The sequence below is a fragment of the Ochotona curzoniae genome, unplaced genomic scaffold (genome assembly GCF_017591425.1).
Source record: "Ochotona curzoniae isolate NIBS_2020 unplaced genomic scaffold, NIBS_Ocur_1.0 scaffold_3208, whole genome shotgun sequence".
Lineage (NCBI taxonomy): Eukaryota > Metazoa > Chordata > Mammalia > Lagomorpha > Ochotonidae > Ochotona > Ochotona curzoniae.
In genome coordinates, this window is record NW_024467106.1 from 7,144,989 (window position 1) to 7,169,245 (window position 24,257).

Consider the following 24,257-nt stretch of genomic DNA (forward strand, 5'->3'; position numbering starts at 1 on the left):
CCCCACTGGACATTGGGCAGCACCAAGGGCAGCTGACCCCTGGGGCAGAGCCAGGTGCAGGAAGCTGTGCCAACCTGTGCTAGAAGCAGACCTGTGACCTTGCCACATCCTCCCCAGCAAAGGCGTGCCCGCAGTGTGCTGCATAGGCCAAGAACTTCCACATGAATTACATTTTCCACTCTGCCTTTCTCAAAAATCCCCCTCCCTTCTCAGTTTTATCATTAGGTGGTAATTAGTATTCAAGGGAAATTGGTCTTAATATATTAAAATTGGTTAAGTGCATTTAGACCTGTACCACAGCCAATGTCTTATTGGAAAATGTAATTGGGGACTCTGTGTATGTAATTAATTGAATTACAATTAAGAACTTTCATTAAGCGATACACTGGTCCATTAGAGCAGTAAGGAAACATGTTTGACAAGCCACAAACCCAGTCTGGGCACTAAGTGAGGGCACGGGGATTTGCATCCCTCTGCCAGGCTCCGGCCCCAGCATCCGCCCCGCAGCCCCTGACTAACGGTAATGCATCAAGGGACGTTTCCGCAGTGACTCTGGATTGGAAGGAGGTGGGATTCCGCCAGCATGTGTGCCTTTGTTCCCTGACACCTCAGTGTTGATGACAAACTGCGTTTCTTAGCTGTTTGCCATGTAAATTGTCAGAAATACCAGGCTTCACAATCCCCAGCCATTTTTTGTGTTTCCATAAAGCCACATTAAAGGAATAGGAGTCATCAGCCTGCTGCTAAGCATACTTGTGATGAGGCATCTGTCCAGTCGTCACACCTTGTCCTCCCATGGCTGACCAGATTCCCTCTGGCCTTGTGTTTGCTCCTGACACTGAGATGATGTTTGGCGAGTGGGGAGTTCCAGCCCCTTCATTATGGAACCCACAGTTAGGTAACGCCATGGATTGTGGAAAGGAGTGAGTTCTAAGAAGGGGATCAATGCTGGTGAGAATAGTGGGTTTCTTCTTAAAGAAGAAAAGTGGAATTAGATCATAAGAGAGGCATTGTCCAGACCAAAGAAAGCACTGCTCTGCTGAAAGCCTGGAGAAGCGGGACTTGGCAGGAGATGAACATGGGCGAGCATGGAGGGGCAACCAGGGTCTGGCATGCCAAGCCTTAGTTGCCCCTTCCACAGGCGGCACTGCTAAGAAACACTGCAAACCTGAAACCATTTCTTTCCGATCACCTCATAAAACAAGATTGCCTTGATTGATTGAAGAGGGCCTGAAATCTCCAGGTACAAAGTCCTGCCGCCTGGCTGGCTCTGGCTTCGAGAATTGAATCCATTAAGCACTGACAGCAAGGACCCTCTCGCTGGTCACAGCCCGTAGCATGGTGGGCTGTGGGGAAGGTTACATCCTGTGTGATCCTGGTGGCTTTAGAGAGATTACTACAGAGGGGCGTGTGTGAGTGTGGTGGTGGTGTACTATATCACCTATTGATTGTGTTTTAGAGACCAGCAAAAATGACTAGTAGCTGAAGGGAAGTGTTTAATAGAGGAGAAGCTTTGAGCTTATGGGGCTTAGGGGACTTGAAAGGCCTGTGGAAAAAAAAAATGATGGATGCAGGGAGCTAAGAAGAGCTGTTCCTCCTGACTCACACATCCAGCTTAGTCTGACTGGAGGAGCAGGGATTGTTGTTTGAATCCTGATTCCTTTGTTCTGGTGATGCCAGGCACGCTGGTGTTGTGCTTGGGTGCTGCCGGGGCCCATGGGCTTGTCCGTGCTTACCCAAGGTGAGCTGTGTGCTGAGGCAGGCTCAGAAGAAGAGTCGGGCTCATCTCCTGCCTCCAGCTTCTACTCTGCAACAGCAGCAGCAGAATGGCATCCTGAGCATCGTGTTTCTTACCTGTGTGAAAAGGAGGATGTGTGTGCTGAGCATCGTGCTTCCTACAGGCACCACTCAGTGAATGTTAGCTTCTCTGGCAGCCATTGAGACCATGCCCTTCAGCAAAGTCTGCCAGGGAGTCCTCACGGGAAGCCAGCAATGGTGTATGAGGTCCTGTTCATTTTTGTAGATAAGACTGGAAAGAACTCTGTATGCAGATGGTGTAAGCTGAGCAAAGGTCCAACTTAGCCAAAGCCAGTGTGGTTCTGTGTGCAAAACATCAGTGAGCCTTGGAAACAGAATAACAGATGCCCTGTTTACTCTCCGGCCTCCTACCTTGTGCTAGGCCCTGCACTGGATATTACCACCACCTTTACCCAGCTCATAGAAGATGCCTGGATTTTCATATCTACTTTGGTAGATTATTGTTGATAGTAACTTATTGCTATACCAAAACTCAAATATAAATGGTTAGCTGCAATGTAAAGTCCTAACCAGGTCAATGAACTTTATTCGTTTATGCCCTTGTCACAAAATGGGCATGAAAAAGACAGTAGCCTGGGGCGAGTATTGTGACCTCCATTTACAACACTGATATCCCATGTGAGCCCTTTTTTGAGTCGCAGATGCTTGACTTCCAAACCAGCTTCCTGCTAATGTACCTGTGTTTTTTTTTTTTTTTAAGATTTATTTATTTTTATTGCAAAGTCAGATATACAGAGAGGAGGAGAGACAGAGAAGATCTTCCATCCGATGATTCACTCCCCAAGTGAGCGCAACGGCCAATGCTATGCCGATCCAAAGCCAGGATCCAGGAACTTCTTCCGGGTCTCCCACACTGGTGCAGGGTTCCAAAGCTCTGGGCTGTCCGCGACTGCTTTCCCAGGCCACAAGCAGGGAGCTGGATGGGAAGTAGAGCTGGCGGGATTAGAACCGGCGCCCATATGGGATCTCGGCTTGTTAAAGGCGAGGACTTTAGCTGCTAGGCCACACCGCCGGGCTTTAATGTACCTGTTAAAACAGCAGAACGTGGCCCAAGTGCTTAGGAGGCCTAGATAGAGCTGCTGGCTGTGGCCTGACCCAGCCCAGGCCATTGTGGCCATCTGAAGAGCGAGCCAGCAGATAGAAGGTACTTCTGCAGAGAAAAAGCGTCTTTTCGTATTGAAAATAGCTTCAAGAACACTCTGAAGACCCTTTGAGGATCCCCTCCAGCCACTTTGAGGGCAGCGAGAGCCACTGTGCAGACCACTAATGGTTTGCAGCTCTCAGCTCAGCAGACTTTCCCTGTCATTGCCTAGAGATGAGTGGTTAGGAAGGTAGACCACAAACAACCTTCAGTATCACTGGATTCTGGGAGCAGGAAGAAAGGGGAGCAATAGGGGGAACATGGACCCCAGACTCGAACAGGTCTGTCCCATATTCTGCCCTTCCTGACACTGGGATCTTGGCAGGCTTTGAGCCAGTCTTGGCCATTAACATCAGGATTCAGACCGGAGCCTGCCTTTCTCAGCTGTATGTGATGTACTCTTTGAATGTTAAGTTCCAGGGCTACCTTCAAGCCCTTCTCTGGCCATCGTGTGACCCCCTGCCCCAGCCTCGTGTGGCTGTTGTTCACCTCAGGCAGGTGCCAGGGCTCTTCCTCCCCACCTCCCTCCTGGCTGCCTCCTCTTGGGGCATTCTACCTGTCCTCCCAGTCCCCCCACGTTGGAACTGCTCTCCCCCTCATTCTTTGAGTGCTTTTAGGCCATTTGAGCTCTGACACTCAAGTCACTATTAGGCCTCACCCCAAAATTTGATCTATCACAATACATCTTTGAGTTATTGCAGCTCGAGCGTTTTGACACAATACATTATGGTAATCCGTGGCACATAGAGACATTAACACTCCTGACTTTGACAAAATACATTGTGAAGTCTTTGAAGACACCATTACAATTTATCTTGTCATTCATGAAGAGACTCGGTTCAACATTAATGTAGATGAACACAGTGTGGCTTTTGTTTCATTTAATTGCTTGCAACCTTTTTAATTGCTAATTTAACAAAATACCAAAGGGTTATACTTCAATAAAATTAACGATTTGGGGAGGTTTTTTAAAATATGTTTATTTTTTAATACGTTCTGGTTCTGATATTCACTTTGGGTAAAAATATCTATTCTTGAATAGAGAAGTAGGCTTTCTGATGTGGATTGATAGTACAGTAATCATTTTAATATACCCGAGGTTCAGTGGCAGATGTCTTCCATGTTAAGCAGTAAAGGGGTTCATACAGATCTGTAGGATTTTTCTTGCTCAGAAACACACTTTTGGTATATACCTTGCTCCTCTGTCCTTGGATGGTCTTCGCTTGAGGGTAAGGTTGTGAGGCTCAGGAACCCTGCCCTGACCCCACAGGTGTCCTGCCCCTCAGCCACCTCACTGCGGGTTGCAAGTTGCATGGACACACAGGCCTGCCCACCACGCAGTGCCACTCCTTGGCTTGCTGGAGAATTGGCACTGGAAAGCCCAGACCCAAAGCTGCCTTCGACAGGCACCCTGCTTTGCAGAGAGCAGCAGGTCTCAGGGCAAGCACAGCCCTATTCCTCACTGCCCCTCAGCGGCTGTTGTCCTCCTGATCATAAAAGCAAACATGGCCCCTGTCAGCCAGGGCCAGTCTCAGAACTCACCCAAGTACCAGGGGATTTCAGTCCTCAGGCGGGCTGTGAATTTACACTGTCAGGGAGCAGAAGGTCAATGCAAGAAGCATTAGTGGGTTGAGCCAGCTCCAGCTATGTAAGTCGTGAACAAAATTAATACAGGGCAATTGACAAGCTCTGCTGGTTATTCCATAGCTTTAAGACCTCTACTAAAATCCTATCATCTCATCTGCCCATTATTAACATTTCAGCAAAATATAAAGTTTTCATTAATCTCCCACAGCAAATTTAGGAGTGAAAACTGGCACTTGTTTGAGCTTTTAGGACTACATTAGCTGGTGTATTAAACAAAATATGTCATTCTTCAGTAGCTTCTATAAGAAACTAAATCAATTTCCAGCCATATTTATGCACCACTTTATCTAAAAGCATCTGAATTATCATTTACGGCTAAGATGCTTTATTAACAGCAGGCATTGAAATTGCTCAGTAAAAAAATTATGTCATGTTATAGTAATTTTTAAATTGGTTTTAATCCAATATCATAAAATGTGAAAATCTTAAGTATGTTTTTGTAGTAATTGTCATTTTTAACATAATAAGCTGTAACCTCTTTCCAAATCAAATACCTGCAATATTTAGGAAATACTAATTAGTAAATCAGAAATTCTTGACCTCCGAGCTAAGCTGTATCTAATGATGGCATTCTCTCAAAAAAGATCATTCCAGATGAGTTTTAAGATGTTAAAGACTTTATATGTTTTACTGAAATTCTCCATAATTCTCCTGGGTAAAAACTTTTTAAATAAGCACAAGTAGACAGCTACATTTCAGTAGACTTATACACTGGGGAAGGTGAAAGATTCCATCCTAAGCTGGAGCTGTTGGCTCTCCTGCCCCTCGCAGCTCTGTCCTGAGTCACAGGTATTGCCCAAGGGGGCCCGGGCCCACCAGAGCCCTGGCAGTGAGGGCAGCCCTGCCAGGGCCTGTGCTTCCGCAGGACTCTCCCCGCGTTCACCCAGGCAGTTTTTCCTGAGCTCATGTTTAATCTCCTGCCTCGTACACCAGCGGGGCAGGTGGCCACTGCCCATGGTAACTGCAGAGGATGCTTACAGAGGGAGCAGAACTGGACTGGGGGCCGGGCCCAGCAGGTTTCCCGGAGTGTCACTTGAGCTTCGGAATCGGGAGGCCAGGAGGACATGCGGTAGGCAGAAAGGTGACCTGGGGCAGGGAGGACCTCACGGGCAAGATACTCTCCACATCCCGACAGGGAAACGTTTCATAGATAGCAGAGTGCGCCGAGCTGAGGACTCCTAGGGTGCTGGCAAGTTGAATGTGCGATTTCTAATAAGTTCAGTGTGAAAACATCAGGTGGCACAGAGGATTAAGCTGCCACCTGCATTCTGTATAGTTTCCGTTTCCTGTTTGGTTGCTCCACTTCCAATTCAGCTCCCTGCCAGTGTGGCTGGGAAGTGGGAAAAGATGTCCCTACTGCTTGGGCTCCAGCCTCATACTCAGAGACCTGGGTAAAGCTCCTGGCTTTGGCTTAGCAGCCACTTAGGGAGTGAACCAGAGGATGGAAATCTCTCTTTCTCTTAATCTCTTTCTCTCTCCCTCCCCCTCCCACTTATAACTCTGCCTTTCAAACTAATAAATCTTTAAAAAGAAAAGAAAAAAAGCATTCTCTAAAAACAGTGACTGTAGGAAGGAAAACTATATAGGATATAGGTTGTAAGACTGCCCGTTATGTAACAGAAATTTTCAGTTTGGTATGCAAATCTCGAGCTTTCTGTCAACTCAGAGTAAATTTTGACAACTCCGAGGTGGTGATCAGAGGGGTTTTCTAGGCCAAGGAAGCAGGTGAGCAAAGGCCCAAAGGACTAACCCGCTGGGCAGCTGTGCAGCCTGAGCAGTGTGAGAAGCACTGAGAGAGGTGGGGTCAGAAAGTCACATTTCAGCCAGGGACACACTGCTGCCTACCAAGCAAGGTGCTTTGTACAGGAGGCCGAGTAGTCAGGTGAGTCTTTTGAGGAGGATGCCCGCGTACTTAGCATGCCAAAGGCTCTTGTTGAGCATGGGGTGGATAAATAAGTGATAGAAGATTCAGAAAGTGTGGCAGCTAGATTATGGAGCAGGTCGGGGTCGGGGAGGAGCCTGAGCCCTTAGACATCCAAGCACCAGCCAGCCCTTCCCTGAACTCAGGACCCGTGGGTGCAGGGAAGGAAACTGCTCAGCAGATGGCTCAGAGAGAACCTTGGAGATGGGGACTCTTCAAGGCACGAGGCTTATTTTATGATTTAAGGAGAGGAGCAAGACAGCTCCTTGCTGAGAGGAAGCAGGGATTTTTCTTGCTTGCATCCCCACTGCCCGGCCAAGGGCCTGCCCTGGAAGAGGCAGTGCTTGCAGAATTAATTGTTGATGATTAATATGTTACCATTCTCTGTTTACTGGAACAGCATTATTGAGTCATCGCTCAGCCCTTTCTTCTCCAAATTAAATAGCCCATATTATTTTAATTTATCCCAAAACATTTTCAGCAGACACCATTTGCCAAGCCTCATGTATCTTTATGTTTTAAACTCCTTTTTCCTCCACAGGTTCAAGGGCAGATGGGGTTTTTGAGGAGGATTCGCAAATTGACATAGCCACAGTGCAGGATATGCTAAGCAGCCACCATTACAAGTCATTCAAGGTCAGCATGATCCACAGACTGCGATTCACCACCGACGTCCAGTTAGGTAAGTGTGTGGCCAGCCCCTGAGCTGCACCCTCGTGGTCGGTGGTCAGCGTGACCGAGTGACTAAAGGGAATTTGTTTTTAGAGAATAAAATGTTTCAGCAGTGGGATTTAAAAGCAGCCTTTTCCCACTCAAGTGCTGTGTCTCACGGTCTTTATGAAGCAAAAGACTAGACCCCGAGCGAGTGAGCAAGAGGCTCTCTTCAAAAGGATCACCTCCTGGCAAGTTTCCCAGCCCCGTTGGCCCTGTCATGCCTACTCACCATCCTTGGGACTGCTTTGTAATGCCGCTGCCCACCTGGTCTTCCTCGGTGACTCATGCCTTTTCCAGGAAGCCACCTCATCATCTTGTCATCAGCAGAAAGTCCAGAACTTACTTTCCACCAATGCTTGGGGCCCATTTGCTCCGAGTTAGCTTCCGTTTTCTGCAGGAGTAGAAAGTGTCACGTAGTCAACATACTGTTTTTTTCATCATTCTCACGGTCATCCTGACTACTTGCCCATTACTGCAATGAGTCTATCCCCTATATACTGAGTTACCTGCCAAGTTGGCGTTCTTGCTGTGCCTGTCCAGCAGAGACAGGAAGTCAGGTGCACAGCGCTCAAAGGTCAGCTCACACCGCGGGCTGTCATGGGCCGGTGGGGTCAGGAGCAGGATTTTAGTCTGACCAACTCGCACGCACCTGCTGCTCCCTGACAAATGGCCTCCCGCTTGTGATGGGAGATGAGGAAGAGCAGTAAGGATGTCAGGCGGAGGGGCCTCAGACACGCTGGCCTGGAAAAAGTTTAAATTCTGACTCCAAAGCTCACTGTTTTTGTGTTTACCACGAATGCGTCCTATGTTTCTCATAATTAAGTCTTTCCTGAGGCTGGCATTAGCCTGAATCTGGGTGAAGTATAATTTTCTCACACATTTCTTCCCAACTTGGCCAACAGAACCTTGCAATATTCTGACAATAGAGCTTGACAATTAAGAGGGGGCTCAGATGAACCAGAGCTGGATGAAATCGTGCTCTAACAGTCAGCAGTCTGACAGCCTTAAGCAAGCGTTCCTGTCTTTTGAAGTCTCAGTTGTAGGTTGTTTCAATGGGAGTATCCGAGCATCTATTTCCTTGGTTTGCTGTGGGGAACACATGAGATACTACATTAAAAACACTTAGCACAGGTCCTGGTGGTTGGTAAACCTTCCAGAAATGAAAATGTTGGGAGGCAGTATGCCGACAGAGCAGCCTCAAAGAGCTTGTCGCCCGGTTCACACCCTGCCCACTTATTAGCTGTGCCACCATTGGCCCCCCATTTGCACATGGCAGTGCTCAGGACCCGTGAACTGCGAGAGCGGTGGTGCTCTCCCATGCTGCATGGCTGCACCTCCAAGTAGTAACTCTGAACTTAAACGTAGAACCACCTTTTTTCCTCCTTCTCTACAACTGCCTCTCACAGAAAGCCGCAAATACTGGTAAGATTGCCTGTTTAATGTCAGTTCTTAACACATAAAGTTGTTTAATGTTTGTTTTCTAATAATAAGATGACTAAAAAATAAGCTGAGTCACCCAAAAAGAAAGTCCACACACAGTACGTCTTTATTTACATATTGTTCAAAGCACACAGACTCAGCCTTGTGTCAGGAGCAGTGCTGCTTGGTGGAGACAGTGGAGGTGCCCAGGGCACTCTGCCGTGGCCGGGGTGCTGGTTGCCTGGAAAACTCCAGTCATGTGTATCCCAGAGTGTGTGCTCTTTATAAGTGGAGGTTCATTGGAAAGGTACTCTAAGAAGAGCTGCACCGAACACCTGTGTCCTTAGAGTACTGAGTTCAGGGTCCTGCTCCAGCTCCTGAGTTCAGCATCCCACCAGGAAGCAGAGGCAGTAACTTGGATCACACTGTCCGTGCTGCTCACTTGGGAGCCCAAGCCTGAGTCCCCGGTCTCCGTCCTGGCCAACTGTAGGCAGCCGTTTGGGGAGTAGATCAGTGGCAGAGACTCTCTCCCTCGCTCACTCTGTCTCTTAAAAGTGGAGGAGTTAATGCTCGTAAGACGTCAAGATTGTGTTGACCTGCAGTGTTTGACCGGTGGACCTGGTCTTTCGCCCACTGAGTAGCCTGACTGATCAAGGCAGAGGTCCCAGGCTGGGTTTCCCATGTGCATATGACTGACAAATCCAGCCCTGCCTTCCTCCCCATTTTGGGCTAAAAACCAAAGTCAGGGACTTCTTTGTTAAAGTTCTTAAATTTTGACTTGTACTGAAGTATTTCAAGAAGTACATGCGAGGTAGAATTGAAAGGCAAGTACTTGAGAGGACAAAGTTTTGAAAAACTTCTGTAGTTATCACATAAGATACATTTTCTGTAAACTGTTTCAAGACCCCAGCTATTTCTCCTGAAGGTCAGTTCCATGAAGGAACTGTGGGCGGTACCCCAGCCCTGCACCCTGGCCCTGCAATCACCTGCAGTGCCACTTTGGGCAAACCCCTTCCCATTTCACTGTCAGTCTTGAGTTCCTTTGTTAGACATTTATTTATTTATTAGAAAAGGAGAGTGGATGAGATCTTCTGTCTCCTGGCTTACTTCCCAAATGTCCAGGCCAAAGCCAGGAGTCAGGAACTTCCTCTGGTCTCCCACACAGGCACTAGGGCCGTCTTCTGCCATTTTACCAGGAGCATTAACAGAAAGCTGGATCAAAAATGGAGCAGCTGGGTCTGTCTTGGCTTGGTGACTCAATGGCTAAATTCACACCTTACAAGCACTGAGATCCCATATGGGAACCAGTACATGTCCCAGCCGCTCCACCTCCCATCCAGCTCCCTGCTTGTGGCCTGAGAAAGCAGTGGCCTTGGAATCCATGTGGGAGACCTAGAAGAAACTTCTGGCTCCTGGCTTTGGATCAGCTCAACTCTAGCTTTTGTGGCAATTTAGAGAGTAAACCAGCAGATGGAAGATCTTTATCCCTGTCTCTCCTTCTCCCCATAAATCTGATCTGTCTTTCTAATAAAAATAGGTAAATCTGTAAAACAAACAAACGAAAAAAAAAGAGCAGCTAGAATTTGAACCAGTGCTCAAATGAGATGCCAACACAGCAGGCTACAGTTGAACTTGCTGTGCTGCAACACCACTCTTCAATCTTGGTTTTTGAAGATTATAATGAAAATTATATTAATCTTTTAATACTATATGAGAATGTCTGTGTCCTTACAAACTCTGTTCTTTTTTCTTTTTGCCTTCCTTCCTTTCTTTTTTTCTTTTTTCCCTGATTTGACAGGCACCAGAGACAAAAAAGTTCACACTCACTGTCTAACTCCTCGAATGCCCACAATGAGTGGGCCAGGTCAGGAGCTGGGACCCCAATGCATGTCCCATGTAGGTAGCAGGAACCAGGTTCTCACGCCATCAGCACTGTCCCCCAGCGTGTGCACGACCAGGAAGCTCAAGTCAGGAACTAGAGCCAGGAGTCACAGCTAGGCTCTGATGTAAGACAGGGACCTACGGACTGCTCGCCTCAAGACCCACTTCCAGAACTGTCTTCCCAAGATTAGCATAGTCCTGGCTAATTATTGTTCCTCTGGCCACCTCATCCTGTAGGTGTGGCAGCTAGCCCTTAGATTAGGTGCTACACTGCTAGTGGAGTTTCACTTAGGAGTAGAAGAGGCTGATGATGGGGCAGAGGAGGGGTTCTCTCATATGGGGTCTCCCCCACAGATTCCTCTAGTACCCCGGAGGGAATGAGCCTGCTGCCCGCCACCCAGCCTCCCGGCCCGCAAGAAACAAACAGATGGACAGGAGTTCTGTCTGAGCAGTTCCGATTTATTAGGGAAATTCAACTTCTTATATAGGGTAAGGAATAGTCTCAGGCCAGGAATTCCAGGAGGGGAGAGACTAGGAGCCAATTACTAGGAGCATAACTGCAGGAGCCACCTCCCATAGGCCAGGGATAGGTGAGCAAAATGGCCCTGGCCAGTCTTTCTTTGAAACAATGTGACCCCTGTCCTGGTTCACACCCAGGGCTCTGTCCTTGGCCACCATCTTGCCACCCACCTGTAACCCAGCGACGTTGACTGCTAGTCGCCATCTTATTGACTTAGTGACCTCTTTGCCCCTGAGCCCCACACTCTCAGGGCCGTGAGTGCTTCTCTCGAGTGAAGCACCTGGAACCAGAGCCCAGCCTCCCCTGGGGGGTTCCTGGGTGCAGATGGGCCCCTCTACTGCAAAGTCCCAGCCCTGAGGAACTTCAGAACCACCAAGTGTTGTCAGAGTAGTGGTCTCTATTACCTAATCTGCCTTTAGCCTTATAAGCAAGAACTTGATCAGTTAGCCCCAAGGAACGTGATGACAATAATAGGAGCTGTGTTGGTAAGTACTATGTTGGGGTAAAGAAATACTTGCTTTGCATTAGGTCAGGTGTATAACTCAAGCACAACAGATGACAACACCTCTAGATTGTAGCAACAACAAAACCTATGCACCGCAATCTGGAAGTTCTTTCCTTCTGAAAGATACTACCACCCAGTGCAAAGTAGCAAGTGGCACACTCTTTAGGAGCAGTCAAGGGAGCAGCTGGAATCTGAGATCAGTAGATAATTTATTTCATCAGACTAGCCAGGTGCTTCAGATCTTTCCTGACACTGACAGATGGTCTCTTGTCCATCCATCCTGTCAGTTGGAGCAGAGGTCTCACTTGGCCCCTGTGTCAAGTTCTTCTAAATGGTGAATGTCTATGTGCCACCTTTGTCCAGATCCCTGCTGAAAACTATTCGAACATTCTGAATTAGTGATACGTGCAGGTGTGCCAAAGAGGAGCGGAACCCCCCAGCTCTCTGCTGCCAGTCCAGATGCCCGCAACTCCGGTGTGGCCATCTGCCAGTTACTTCTGAAAAGGCAAGGGATCAAAGACGCAAACTGTGATCTGCAAGACCTAAGCTCAAACTGAATTCCCGCCACATGTGTCAGTGAGGAAGATCTGTACTAGAGTCTATTCTAATAAAACCTATCGCAAAGATTGGTCTTTTGAAAAGTTAAAAAATTTAACTTTTTAAATTATTATTTTATGATACAATACCATAGACCCTGGGATTTCCCTTATCCCTATCCCTAAGTTCCCTCCCCCTAGCACTGAGTTCCCCTATATATTACTATAGTATTCTTCATAAACAGTCATATGTCTATCATTTTGGGCATGGACAATGACAGAAGAGTCCAGAATCCTATTGTTAAAGTATAGTAAACAGTTTCATTGTGAGTCCATTTTTGTCTCAAAGTAGAGATGCATACTGCATTGTATCCTCACATCTGGATATAATAGTCTCCATTACAGTTACTGTACATCCTCTTAAAAGCCACAATACAAAATCAACAACAGGAAGAAAAATAGAAATTTAAAATGTCATGAAGTTAAATAACATGCTACTGGACATGATAGTCACCACTACACAGTTATTATACATCCCCTTAAATGAAAAGCCACAAAACAAAATCAACAACAGGAAGAAAAAAAAAGAAAATAAAAATGCCATGAAGTTAAATAACATGCTACTGAATGACTAATGTGTCGCTGAAAAAATGAAAAATAAAATCAAGAACCTTCTTGAAGAAAATGATGCTACTGTGTGATCCATAGATCCATAGTCAGTGAAGAATTCAATAAGAGTTTTGAAGAGATGAAATTAAATTAAAATTAAAACAAAATTAAAATTCATGAGATATAGTTTCTGCTGATCTTTGTTGGTGAGATATATCTTCTGAAGGCTACCAATAGAGGAATTTGTTTTTAATCCAGCCTACTAATCTATGAAGTTTGAATGATAAGTCGACGTAAACCATTTACATTCAGGGTTAACACGAATGGGTGGTAACTTGGTTCTGTCATTTTAGCAATGTGTTGTTCATTGATTTGGTCTTCTGTTGTTATTTTACTGGAATGTTCTTCACATTTGCCTTTGATTTTGGGTCGGTGCTATTCCTCTTCTCTGTCAAGAGAACATCTTTAAGTATCATTTGTAGGGCAGATTTGTAAGAGGCATATTCTTTTAACTTTTCTTTACTGTGGAGAATTTTATTTCATTTTCAAAGACAAAGGATAACTATGCTGGATGTGTTGCCCTGGGCTGACAATTTCTTGCTTTTAGAATCTGGAATGTGTCGCTCCATTCTCTTCCGGCCTGTAGTTAGTATTCTGTGAGAGATCTCCTGTGAATTTAATTGGCATTCCTTTATATATCAGTTGATTTTTTTCATGTGCACATTTAAAGATCTTGTCCTTATGTTCAATTGAAAGGAGGTTGATTTTCATATGTAGTGGTGAAGATTGCTTTTGGTCAAGCCTGTTGGGAGTTCTGTGCTCCTCCTGGATGTTGTTTCCCAATTTTTTGTCTAGATTAGGGAAATTTTCCCTTATTATTTCATTGACTACACCTTTAATCCCAGCATCTCTTTCTGCTCCTTCTGGGACTCCCATAACTCTTATATTTGGCCTTTTAATAGTGTCTTTCAATTTTTGAGTACTTTTTTAGCTTGACCCAGCTCTGCTTCCAGCTTTTTGTTTGTTTCCCCCATGGTGACAGGAAATATCTTTTAATTTTGAGATTCTTCTGTTTGCTTCATTATGTTTTGGAGACTCTCCACTATACTTTTAATTTGCGCCACTGTTTTCTTAGTTTCTGCTGTATTAACTTTCTTTGTGACACGAGCCTTAAGTTTCTTAAACTCCTGTATTACATGCTTCTTGTTGTTGATAAGAAGCTTTATAACAAGTTTTGAATTCTGTATCCCCCATTTTCTCGATGTCTTCCTCAGTTAACTCTGAGCTTGGCAAAGGCTTTTGTTCCTTTGCATGTGAATCTTCAGTAATATTCATTGTGCCTTTGTCTCTTCTTTTGCTCTTGGTCATTGTACTAGTTATCAGATTCTTCTCCTTGGGGCAGGTTTCTAAGCTCTGTCACCCACAGGTCTACAGTTAGATTTTATTTATTGCAGTTGGTACACGGCTCTTTGTTTGCAGCCACTTGTGCAGTTCCTTCCAGCGAGTTTCAGGTCTGGGTTCTAATGTTAGATTTCCACCATGGTCTCTGTAGCTCCAGCTCCTGGCTCACCACTCTCTACCTCCTGCAATCCCATACTGAGGCTGCACTGTTGTCTGTACAACCTTTCTCCCACTTCCGATTGGAGCAGGTCCCAGGATTAGAGAGACACCAGATGTCCTATATAACTAGATTGTTGTTGGTGCTGATTGTGCCAGAACATGTTGGCTGTTAGGTCTGAGGGCCATGTGGACCTATTTTGACCCATATGATGCTGAAGTCAGTATTATTTTCCCAGTGGGACCAGTGCAAAGTACTGAGCTCAGTGAGTTCACTCCCAGTTCAGCACATGCATGGTATTGTCCATAGCCTTTGCCTCCTTATGCAAAATGGTGCCCTATTCAGCTCTAGAGGGCAGTCTGAACTGTGATATCTACTCTGTTCCCACACTGCCCATCTGGGACCTGCCTCTCTGTCTCTGTTCCTGATCAAACCAGACAGAACAGCAGGACAGGCCATTCTTTGTCAAAGTTCCAGCTGCCAATGCAGTTCAGATTGTCACTTGCTGAATGCTGCTGGGGTGTTGGTCACTGCAACACCACACAGTTATGTCCACTGCTTTCCCGTGTCTGTCAGTGTCCAGGTGCCCCTCTGCTGTTGTTCTGTCCTCTCTTATTTCCTGGAATGTACACTCTCTCCATCTGTTTAAACATATCCTTACCCTATTCCTCCGTTTTGAGTCTCCCAAAGTAAAAATATTTTAAAGGTCTTTTTTTTACTTTGTGAAATGCACAGTAACAGAGAAAAAGGGAGAGACCAATAGAGAGATCTGCTGTCCTCTCACTCATTCCCCAAGTGCTTGAAACAGGTGGGGCTGGACCTGGCCTCAGCCAGGGATTCCATGTGGGTTCATTCCTGGGACCGACTGGAAACCCAAGTTCCAAGCACTTGAGCCATCATCCACTTCCTCCCAGGCATGCTAGCAGGAAGCTGGATCAGAAGGGGAACAGCTGGACCTCCATCCCAGACCCTCGGATGTGGGATGGGAGGATTCCAAGTAGCAACTTAACTCTCTATAGGGCTTTTGTGATTAACTCTTGTTACATACATTGGCACCTAAAGTCCTAGCAATATTATTAAGTGGTGCTGACATAACCTCTGACTTTTACATGAAGGGATTGGAGCATAGGGAAATGAGGCTGGGGCCAGAACCCAGCCTGAGCCTGACTGCCACACCATACCTGAAACGGGCACCGATTACCACTGTGCTGCTGCTGTGCACAGCTCATGGTATACAAAGAGCTTACTCCCACCCCCACCTGGGATTTCATTTATTTCACAAAGCACGTTAGAGGTGGTGATTCTGTTTCATGACAGAAAACTAAAGCTTGGAGAAGTTAATAAAATAATACTGGGCATATGAAGCACTTAGTATTTATTGGCACATGGTTGTTATTTAGTAAATACTAGTTTTTTCCTCATCCCACCACAGATGTCTCAGTCACTCACTGTGCACCTTCACTAAGGAGGTGATGACTTCCAGCCAACTAGCCCAGAACTTGTGCACGTGCCTCACCTCTTCTCTCTGCCCCAGTTGGATGCCTGTGTAGCATGGGCATTTCAGCTTCCTCTTCCCCTCTCCTTTAAACATTGGTCAGCAGTTGCGGTACTTCCTTCCTCTGGGCTCTGGCCAAACCTCACGTCCTTACCAACACAGTCCTAAGCAGCAGCTCCAGCCAATTGAGCCTAGTCCTATTCTTGAATTGAAAAAATTGTATTTGCCACCTTTTTTCCTTTAAATTGTTAGAATGTTCCTTCTTTTCTCCTTCCCTTCAGGGTTGAGCCTAAAAGTACACGTGCCCTTGACCTGTAACCTCGTTGGACGGTATACCATGTTAAAGTTGTCTTCATTAGCTTGATCTCCCAGATGCTGAATCCTTTGTGCCTGATGATTTTAGAGAGGTGCTATCCTGTTCTACCAAAGCTAGTACATGGCATTAGTTTTAGGGGAGCAGTGAAGCTAAGAGGATCAGATGGTAGGTACTAACCACAACAGACGCAGCACGCAGTGTGCTATGGCTAAGTGTTGACTGGTTGGCAGAAGCTGGATTCAATACACCAGGACATGAGCTGCCCAAGAAGCTACGCAAGGACAGGGCCAAGACGGATAAACCATCAACACAGTGTCCCCTCTGATTTGCTTAGCACCTCAAAGCATGGCTTCCAACCCTGACGCCATATCAGTATCACCAGGTTCCTGATTTCACCCCAGACCTGCTGGCTCTGAACCTCATAGGTTACTGAACAAGCACCAGGAATTCCACCTGTGTCATAATTGCCAATGATAATTCTTTGTAGGATATACAGGCTCTGTATTGGGTGTACCGAGAGGATATAAATAGCCTCTTCCAAAAGGCTACCTCTATTATCTCTTCATAAAACAGTCCAATCATATCATCATTAGACTTGTGATTATAGTAGTTATTTATCAGAAGCATCAAATGCAATACCACATAGCTTAGAAAAGGCAAAAGGGTTTCATCTCATAAACCGACTCCAGTCAAGTTTGTAATGATTGCCTGGAGCGTTCCGCCGAGATGGCATCTTGGGATGTGTCTGCAGCAACAGAAGGGAACTCGTGATTGACTGGAGGTGTCTGCCCTGGCCCCAGTGTGGTGGGAAGCAACGTGTTTACCATCCATTTTCTTCCCTCATTACTCTGTCCTCCTGCGGTGGTCGTTCAGCCCCCTCGTCAGGAAGTACAAGCCAAGACTCAAAGGAAGACTATCGCAGTAGTGTCATTTGATTTTGCAATATGCAAACCCAAGAAACAGGCTGGCAGCATGAGACTGTGAGGCAAAGGGCTCTACTATCCACGGGCTCATTCTGACCCTGAAAGCAGTTCTGCATGGCTGTGTGTAAGAATGACACCTTTTCCCCTGTTAGCCTCATGCAGGTGCCTGTGGAATGCAGCCCAGGTCATCACACTCAGGAAGTGAGGAAGCGGGTTGGTCTTCCGTGTTTTCATTTCATCTTCTCTGGGACCACTGAGGAGACACTGTTCTCCAGAAGCAAAACATGCATCAGGCTCAACTCCAGAAGCCCCTGGGCCAGCCAGCAACTCAGGACGTCAGTTGTGGAACGGAACAGTTGTCTTGTCCCCATTGTGACAGCCTGACCTCGTACTGATGTACATGTGAGGTAGTGGCAGGTCGCTGTCCTCACTGTCCTCAGTGCTTCCTAAAGAAAATTCCTTCAGCAGCACTTTTGTGCTTAATGCAGTGGTTACATTGAGAGACGCAGAAATGTCACAAACTTGAGGGATTGCTTCTTTCCCTCTCTTTATTCTTCTTTAAACTTACCTTTTAATTACATTTTCAACAAACTTTTTTGTTTATTTGAAAGGCAGAGGAGAAGGGAGAAAAGGAAACAGGAAAAGATCTCCTACTTGCTGGTTCTCTGCTCAGATGGCTGTAACAGCCCCACGAGGACAGACCAGAGCCAGGGACCAGAAGCGCCCTCCAGATCTCCCACAGGGATGGCAAGGACTTAAGCACTTCAGCCGTCCTCTGCTGCCTTCCCAGCACTCCACCAGGAAGCTGGATGGGACTTGAATCAGACTCTCTGATATAGAATATAGGGGTTCCTAGTAGCAGCTCAACCTCCCACATCAAAAAATGCCTGTCCCTCATCTTCTCTCACTATTCTGTTCTGTCCCTGCCTCTGTGGCCCAGGTGGCTGGAACAGGGTGCTTGTCTCTGCGAGAAAAGAGTTTGATACATGAGCCAGAGTGCTGATAAGCTAGCTAGCTAGCGAGAAGTAAGAAGAGGTGCACCTGACAGGCTGGCTGGCCGCTCCACAAGGAGCCAAGGGCCCAGCTGGGCTTGGACTGCACTTTGTGTGGGGTAGAGTTCACGTCTTCCCACCGTTTCTCCTTCCCTCGCCCCCTTCTTCAATATTGGTGAGTGGGATGTGTTTAAGACTTTCTCCCATGGCTTTGTCAGGCAGCATTATCAGAGCAGGTGCCAGACCAGTTTTGAAATGTCTCTCGGGATGCCCGGAATCCCCTCTCCAACAAGATCCTCAGACTCGGACAAGACCTTTCCTGTGTGAACACCAGGCTGTCTCCCAAGCATGCTTCTAAGGTTGTTATGTTGCTTCCCACATAAACTTGTCTGTTCCCTTCTTTCCTTGTCGTGCACCTTTCCACCTGTCACCCCTCCGTGGCCTGTGAGCCCCAGCAGTATGGCAGGGCCCCAGAGAGGAAAGGGGGATGGTCAGGCTCCCCCATTTTGCAGACATTAGAAGTTCTCTTAGGGAATGGCGGTCCCACCTGAGGTATCCATTTACCAACAAGGGATTTAGTTGTACAGAATCCTTGTATCTAGCCTTCCCACAGAAAGACCTCACCCCTGTGTGCTCGCTGGTGTTCGGGCCACCGGGTAGCTTGTATGCCAGAGGCACTCACATTTGTCACCAAGTCTCTTGCCAACACCCCCATTGGGATGGTAACTCTTAGCTGTCATTCCCATCTGGGTTCCCCTGAATGAAAGCAGTGAGCCTGGGGTCAGACACCCCATTTGATCACAAGAAAGCTAGGATTCTCCAGAATCTCATTTTAGTTATGACCAAAAATTACAGTTTTGTCATCTATTTTGGGTTGGAAGCAGTGCTTTCTCTCCTATTCTGCCTTGAACATGCCCCGGAATTTCTTGGCAAGGCAGCACGCTGATCTGCCCCCGCTGTGGCCTGGGGTGTGGAGGTATGAGTTACGACTGCAGCTCTGTTGTTAATAGATGACATCACACAGGTCGTGTCCCAGCCCCGAGTCTCGATTTCTTCCTAAGGAGAGAGCGAGCCTCAGAGCAGGTGATCTCGGAGGTCTCATTAAACCCTAACAGCCAGTGTTTTGATCCTGCACGTAAATTCAGACGGGTTCCACGGGCCTGCCCGACCACTGCATGGATGCTATCGATCGGCAACACAGACTCAGCAAAATCCACTCTGGCCAAGAGTTGTTCAGGGGCACTCCCCGGGGGCTCTTCCAGGCTTCAGAGGCTCTAGGTAACCTGTCGACAAGAGGATTTTAGACTCGTGTAAAAGCTGCTTCAGGATTTAACAACAGCAGGGCTTTGTAGTCTTAGATTCCGAGTCGTGGGAAATTGATGAATGAACCACAGGTCATGATGTCAGAGCGAATAAACAATATCTGGAGAAATACATTGAGAACATGGACCATTAAATGCCCTGATTTTTGCCAGAATGTTGTTATAACTTCCTGGAGGGATATTTTAAGTGTGCCTCAGGGGAAGGTATGCCCTGAGAGTCAAGCCCTGCCTGCTGGGACAATAGGAAGCAGCTGGCAGTACACACGGACACCAGACAGAGCGAGGCCTGGGCTCCGGCTGCAGCCTTGCAGTTGGCCCGCTTGCTCGACCTTCTGAAGTTTATATTCATCCTTTGCAATAACTTGAGTCTTAGTTGACGGAGCTCTTGTGTGCCAGCATAAGGCAAGCTCCGTGTGCTTGGGCCATTCTGTCTTCACGACCCTCGTGAGTAGGAACTGTTGTTGGCAAAGTAGAAAGCTCTGACCTACCAAGGGAGAGGTAACTTTGTGCAGAGGACAGCAGTGGGAATGGCCCAACAAAATTGAGGTCTCCAAGTTAATGATGTTATAGTCATTAAAAGGCTATGGAACAGGGAGTGCTTAGCACAAATACTTCCATGCACTGGTGTCTAAGAACAACTTCCTGATAACACTAATTCTAGGTGAGTGTAAGGAAGAGACTTGCCTGGGACGCTTAGTGACAAGGGGCATGGACAGCGTTCCCGGGGGAGTGGGCGAGCATTGAGTTCTCCAGTTGGAGAGTTGTCCACACCTGGGGATGGGCGGGCCCATTTTCTCGCTGCCCTCTTGTGGATTTCTGAGTTCCCAGCCCTGGCTCACATCGTTGGATCTGTGTCACATCCCCGGGCCTGGTGCCTGACTGTTGATCATCTTAGAAGAAGTGGCAGTGTTAGCCACGAGCTGTATGTACATCAGGCACTGCCCCAGGCTTTCACTTAATTTTTAAAAGAAGTCCTGAGGTAAATATGATTGTCTCCATTTTATAGCAACATGCCAGTGTCACACAGATCAGAGGCAGGAATGCCAACACTTGCACCTCAGACTTCTGACTGTCTGCACCACTGCCTCTGAGTAGGAAATGGGCTGGCTCATCAAAGGATCCAGGCCAGAGGCTGCCCAAGTAGGTGACCAGTCTTCGTTAGCCAAAAATGATGCCCAGTACCTGTTGCCTTTTATGGAAATGTTTTGGTCTGAAACTGACAAGGGTCCCCCTGTGCGCACGGGAGCCCTCGACACAGGGCTTCCCCCAGAGAGTTGTGTCTGCATTAGAGTTGTGTTTTTGTTTATTTGGAGCTGTCTTGTTAGGGAAGGATTTATATGCTGGCGTTGATGTAGGACAGCGATCAGGCCATGTTTTCTGCCTTTGACAGTTGGTGTGATAGTTTGCTTCCAGTGAAGTTTGACTCACTGTATCTGGAAGCTGTCAGAAGTAGAAGCATGAAAAGGTCATGACAGATGGCTGTGGATAAGTGGGTAGGGGAGGAGAGCCGGCAACGCAGACAAATGGCCTCCCCGGCTCGGAGGGGAAGGCTGACCCGGCCACTGCAGGCAGGCCCCCGAGCTCTTCTGTGTGGGGGCCTTGCCAGCTGCTCAGCCACAGGGCACTTGAGAGTCACTGGGGTGAAGTCTCTTCCTCCCCACACTGTGCAAGCTGAAAGAGGGCATTGAATTTTGAAGTAAAAAATAACAAAAGGCAACTTCTGAAATGTTTATGTTGTGGATGAAACTTTTTGCTTCAGAAACATGGAAGAAAAGAAAGGATACAGTGGGTGTATGGGCTGGATAATAGGTTGGTTGGGTTGAACCAGGCTTCAATGTCCATTGACGTGTGTGATGGCTAATTGGGATGTGGGACAGACTGGACAAGCCTGCAGGGCATACTGGCAAGCATGGGAACCAGGGTAGGGGGCAGAACTGGTAGGGGTTTTGGGGAGTCGCCCCAACTAGGCTGCAGCTCCAACTGGTTTGCATGAAGACCGAGTATGAAGTGGGTAGAATCGAGCTGGACTACAACACCCATTGGTTCACAAGGAAGACAGGGCTGGAAGCCGAATGGACCCAGCAATCGCAACGACCAGCATATGCATAAGCTGATTGGTGTGACGAACAGTGTTGGAGTCTGTACTAGCAAACTCACTCAAGAATCAGATCTGGGATCAACTCAGATGAAGTTTCTTTGGATATTTCTCCAACGGAACTGCTGATCTTGGAACCCCAACCATCAAGAGACTGTCAGCCAGTGGACTCTGAATAGGTTTCATTACGGTTGGGACGGAGAGATTGGCAGCAATCCAGAACTGATGAACTATCGGGACTGTATGAGCAGGACCCTTGGAGCGCCTCCTGTTGGGGATGGGGGATGGGTGGGAGGTAGGGTGGGGCTTTCCCCTTTGTTACTCCCCTAACCCTAGATACAGGGCAAAATGATTATATTAGTGTGGAAACAATGATATTACCCACTTTCACCCTGTAGCCCGTGACCCTTTGTACCCTAATAAACTAAGATTATTAAAAATAAAAAAAAAATTTAATTTAATTTAAAAAAAAAAAAGAAAGAAAGGATGTAATCCCACATCCAGAGTTGACCAGTCTTACCAGTTTGGAGCATTTTCTTTTCTGATCTCTTTCCTATTAATATTTTTTCTGTCCTTCTGATTTGTATGGTGTTGTAAAAACTTTTCTAGGTCAGAACTTTGTTTTTTATAATATTTCATGATTATGTATTTCATCACATCTCAATGAGCTATTCCACTGTTGTTGGCCATTTAAACTGGAGTGCTACAGGCTATAATGTTTATTCTTTAATGTCCATATACTTGAAAGGCAAAGCAACAAAGAGAGAGCTCCCATCCACTAGTTCACTCTGCAAATGCCTGCAGCAGTCAAGGCTGGGCTCATCCTCACTCAGCAGTCAGAAGCTCCACTTGTGGGACAGGGGCCTAAATGCTTGAGCCGTCTTCCTCTGCTGCCTTGACTACATTAGCCAGAAGCTGGATCACAGATAGGATAGCCAGAGCGGGAACCGGCATCTGATAAGGAAGGCAGGCGTCACAGGCTGAGGCTTGACCCACTTCACACAACACTTGCACCGAGAAATCTCATCTTAAGGAAAGCTTTCTGTGCTTATTTCCTTGGAAATATGTGTACACCTGAGTTAACCGGTACCTAAGTGACACGTAAAGGAGTGCTTCTGCCTTTCTTTCAGCAACTTTACACAAAAACTTTAGCCAAGCAAATTAAGGTTAAATAAATAATACTGGAGCCAACATTGCTGAACAGTGGGCTAAGTCATTGCTTGTAATACCAGCATCCCATATTGGAGTGCCGGTTTGATTCTGAACTACTCTGCTTCTGATTCAGCTTCCGGAAGCCAGCTTAGCTTCCTCAGAGCTGGGCAATCTCAGGGAAGTTGTTTGACCTCCCTTTACTTCCACGTCATCATCTGTCAAACAGGGCTGAGCCCAATAACCCCAGTTAGGGGGTGGTTGGGAAGTTTAAGTCAGTGTCCACAGCTGGGAAGTTGGTGGTCCGTGTTTGCTGTCGATCCTGCGTGCAGACTGATTGGCATTAGTTGCACCTTTGTTCTTTGCCTGAACCATGCTTGGCCTTGTGAAAGTAACCCACAGGGAATACACTTGCTCTCAGCGCTCCAGGAAGCAGGGAGCCACCCCTCCCCTCAGCAGTTAGGACGAAGCAGTGGCCAAGTCACAGCCACACTGCTTGGCCGCCCCATTCCAGAATCCCACCACCCCATCACCACAGTGACACCCCATATCTTATCATTTGCCTGGTTGCCTTTAACATGTTCATCCTTACTGTCCCACCCCATTGTCCCTGTCCCAGTCCCTAGCTAACTCCTTCCAGCCAAGAAGGGGGATTCTGGGCTGGGGGCTGACAAGGTTGGCTGGGCCCGATGCTCAGGGACTGGGCTCCCTCTGTGGCCTGTCCATGCCCTCCACGCCTGCCCTCCTGGAAGCAGAAGGCAGTGCATGTTCACCAGGTGCAGGTAGGGCCCCGTAGGACTGCAGACTCACTCACCTTTTCTGGGTGAGATTATTTAGTATATGAAAAGGATTTTTCCCATTAGGAAAGCTTCCCCTACAGGTTCCTTTAAATAGTGACTCCTCTAGGCAGGCAAGTGTTTTACAGATCATTAACTACTTGACTGAAAGCCTACGGGGCAGAGAAACTTAAACCTGAAGTGTTGGGAGCCCCTGCCAATTACAGATCAATCCAGAATGAAGATAAAGGATCTTTGGGACTAGAAGTCGGTAGGAAAATGCAATTCAAGTCAGAAAAAATCTGATTTACACACAACTTTTTGGAACACACCAATTGTTTAAATGGAGTTCCACCTGTCTGCCCATCTTGAGCCTATTGCTTGCATCTCCCACATCTTCATCCCAAGCCACAGTCTTGGGGTTCCCCTCTGTGAACAGTGCCTGTACGATCACCCCAGGAAAGGGCGTCATTGGGAAAGTGGCTGCGCAGAGAGCAGGCAGCTGATGCTGAGATACGGCCGTAATGGATGAACTGTACCGTAACAATTTGCAGATAAAAATAATAGAAGTTAAAGTGTACTTTACATGATAAAAGAAAGATGAAAGAGGACGAGAGTCTGTTACGTCTGAGATGGTTACAAAAGTCCTGCTTTGTGAAGTAGGCTCTGTTGAAAAGATTGATGCAACGGGGAGTGACCTTGGCTTGGAGCAGGAGCTGGTGATGTATGTATGAGCATCCCTCTGCTAAATGGACCCAGATTTGTAGCACTAATATACATGGGAGCCCGGAACCAAACTCAGCACGGCAATAAATCAGCAGCCACTTTGGGTGTCATTTCTGGTTTATATTCCACTATTGTTCTATCACTTTAATTCATGTCACTATCATCTTTTCATCTGGAACAGTTTTATATAATTT

The 24,257-nt window shown here is 46.9% G+C and overlaps 1 protein-coding gene across 6 annotated transcripts in view; it reads left to right on the forward strand.

Annotated features, from left to right (window-relative positions):
- The window catches only part of MAPKAP1 (MAPK associated protein 1), a 223,178-nt gene that overhangs the window by 172,892 nt on the left and 26,029 nt on the right, over window positions 1–24,257 (forward strand). For 5 of the 6 annotated variants that reach the window (XM_040963887.1, XM_040963890.1, XM_040963892.1 and 2 more), the window contains one exon: window positions 7,069–7,209. The exons of the other annotated variant lie outside the window; for it this stretch is intronic. In XM_040963887.1, the coding sequence (XP_040819821.1) occupies window positions 7,069–7,209 (141 nt within the window). The remainder of the gene's footprint in view (window positions 1–7,068; window positions 7,210–24,257) is intronic. 6 annotated transcript variants of the gene reach the window in all.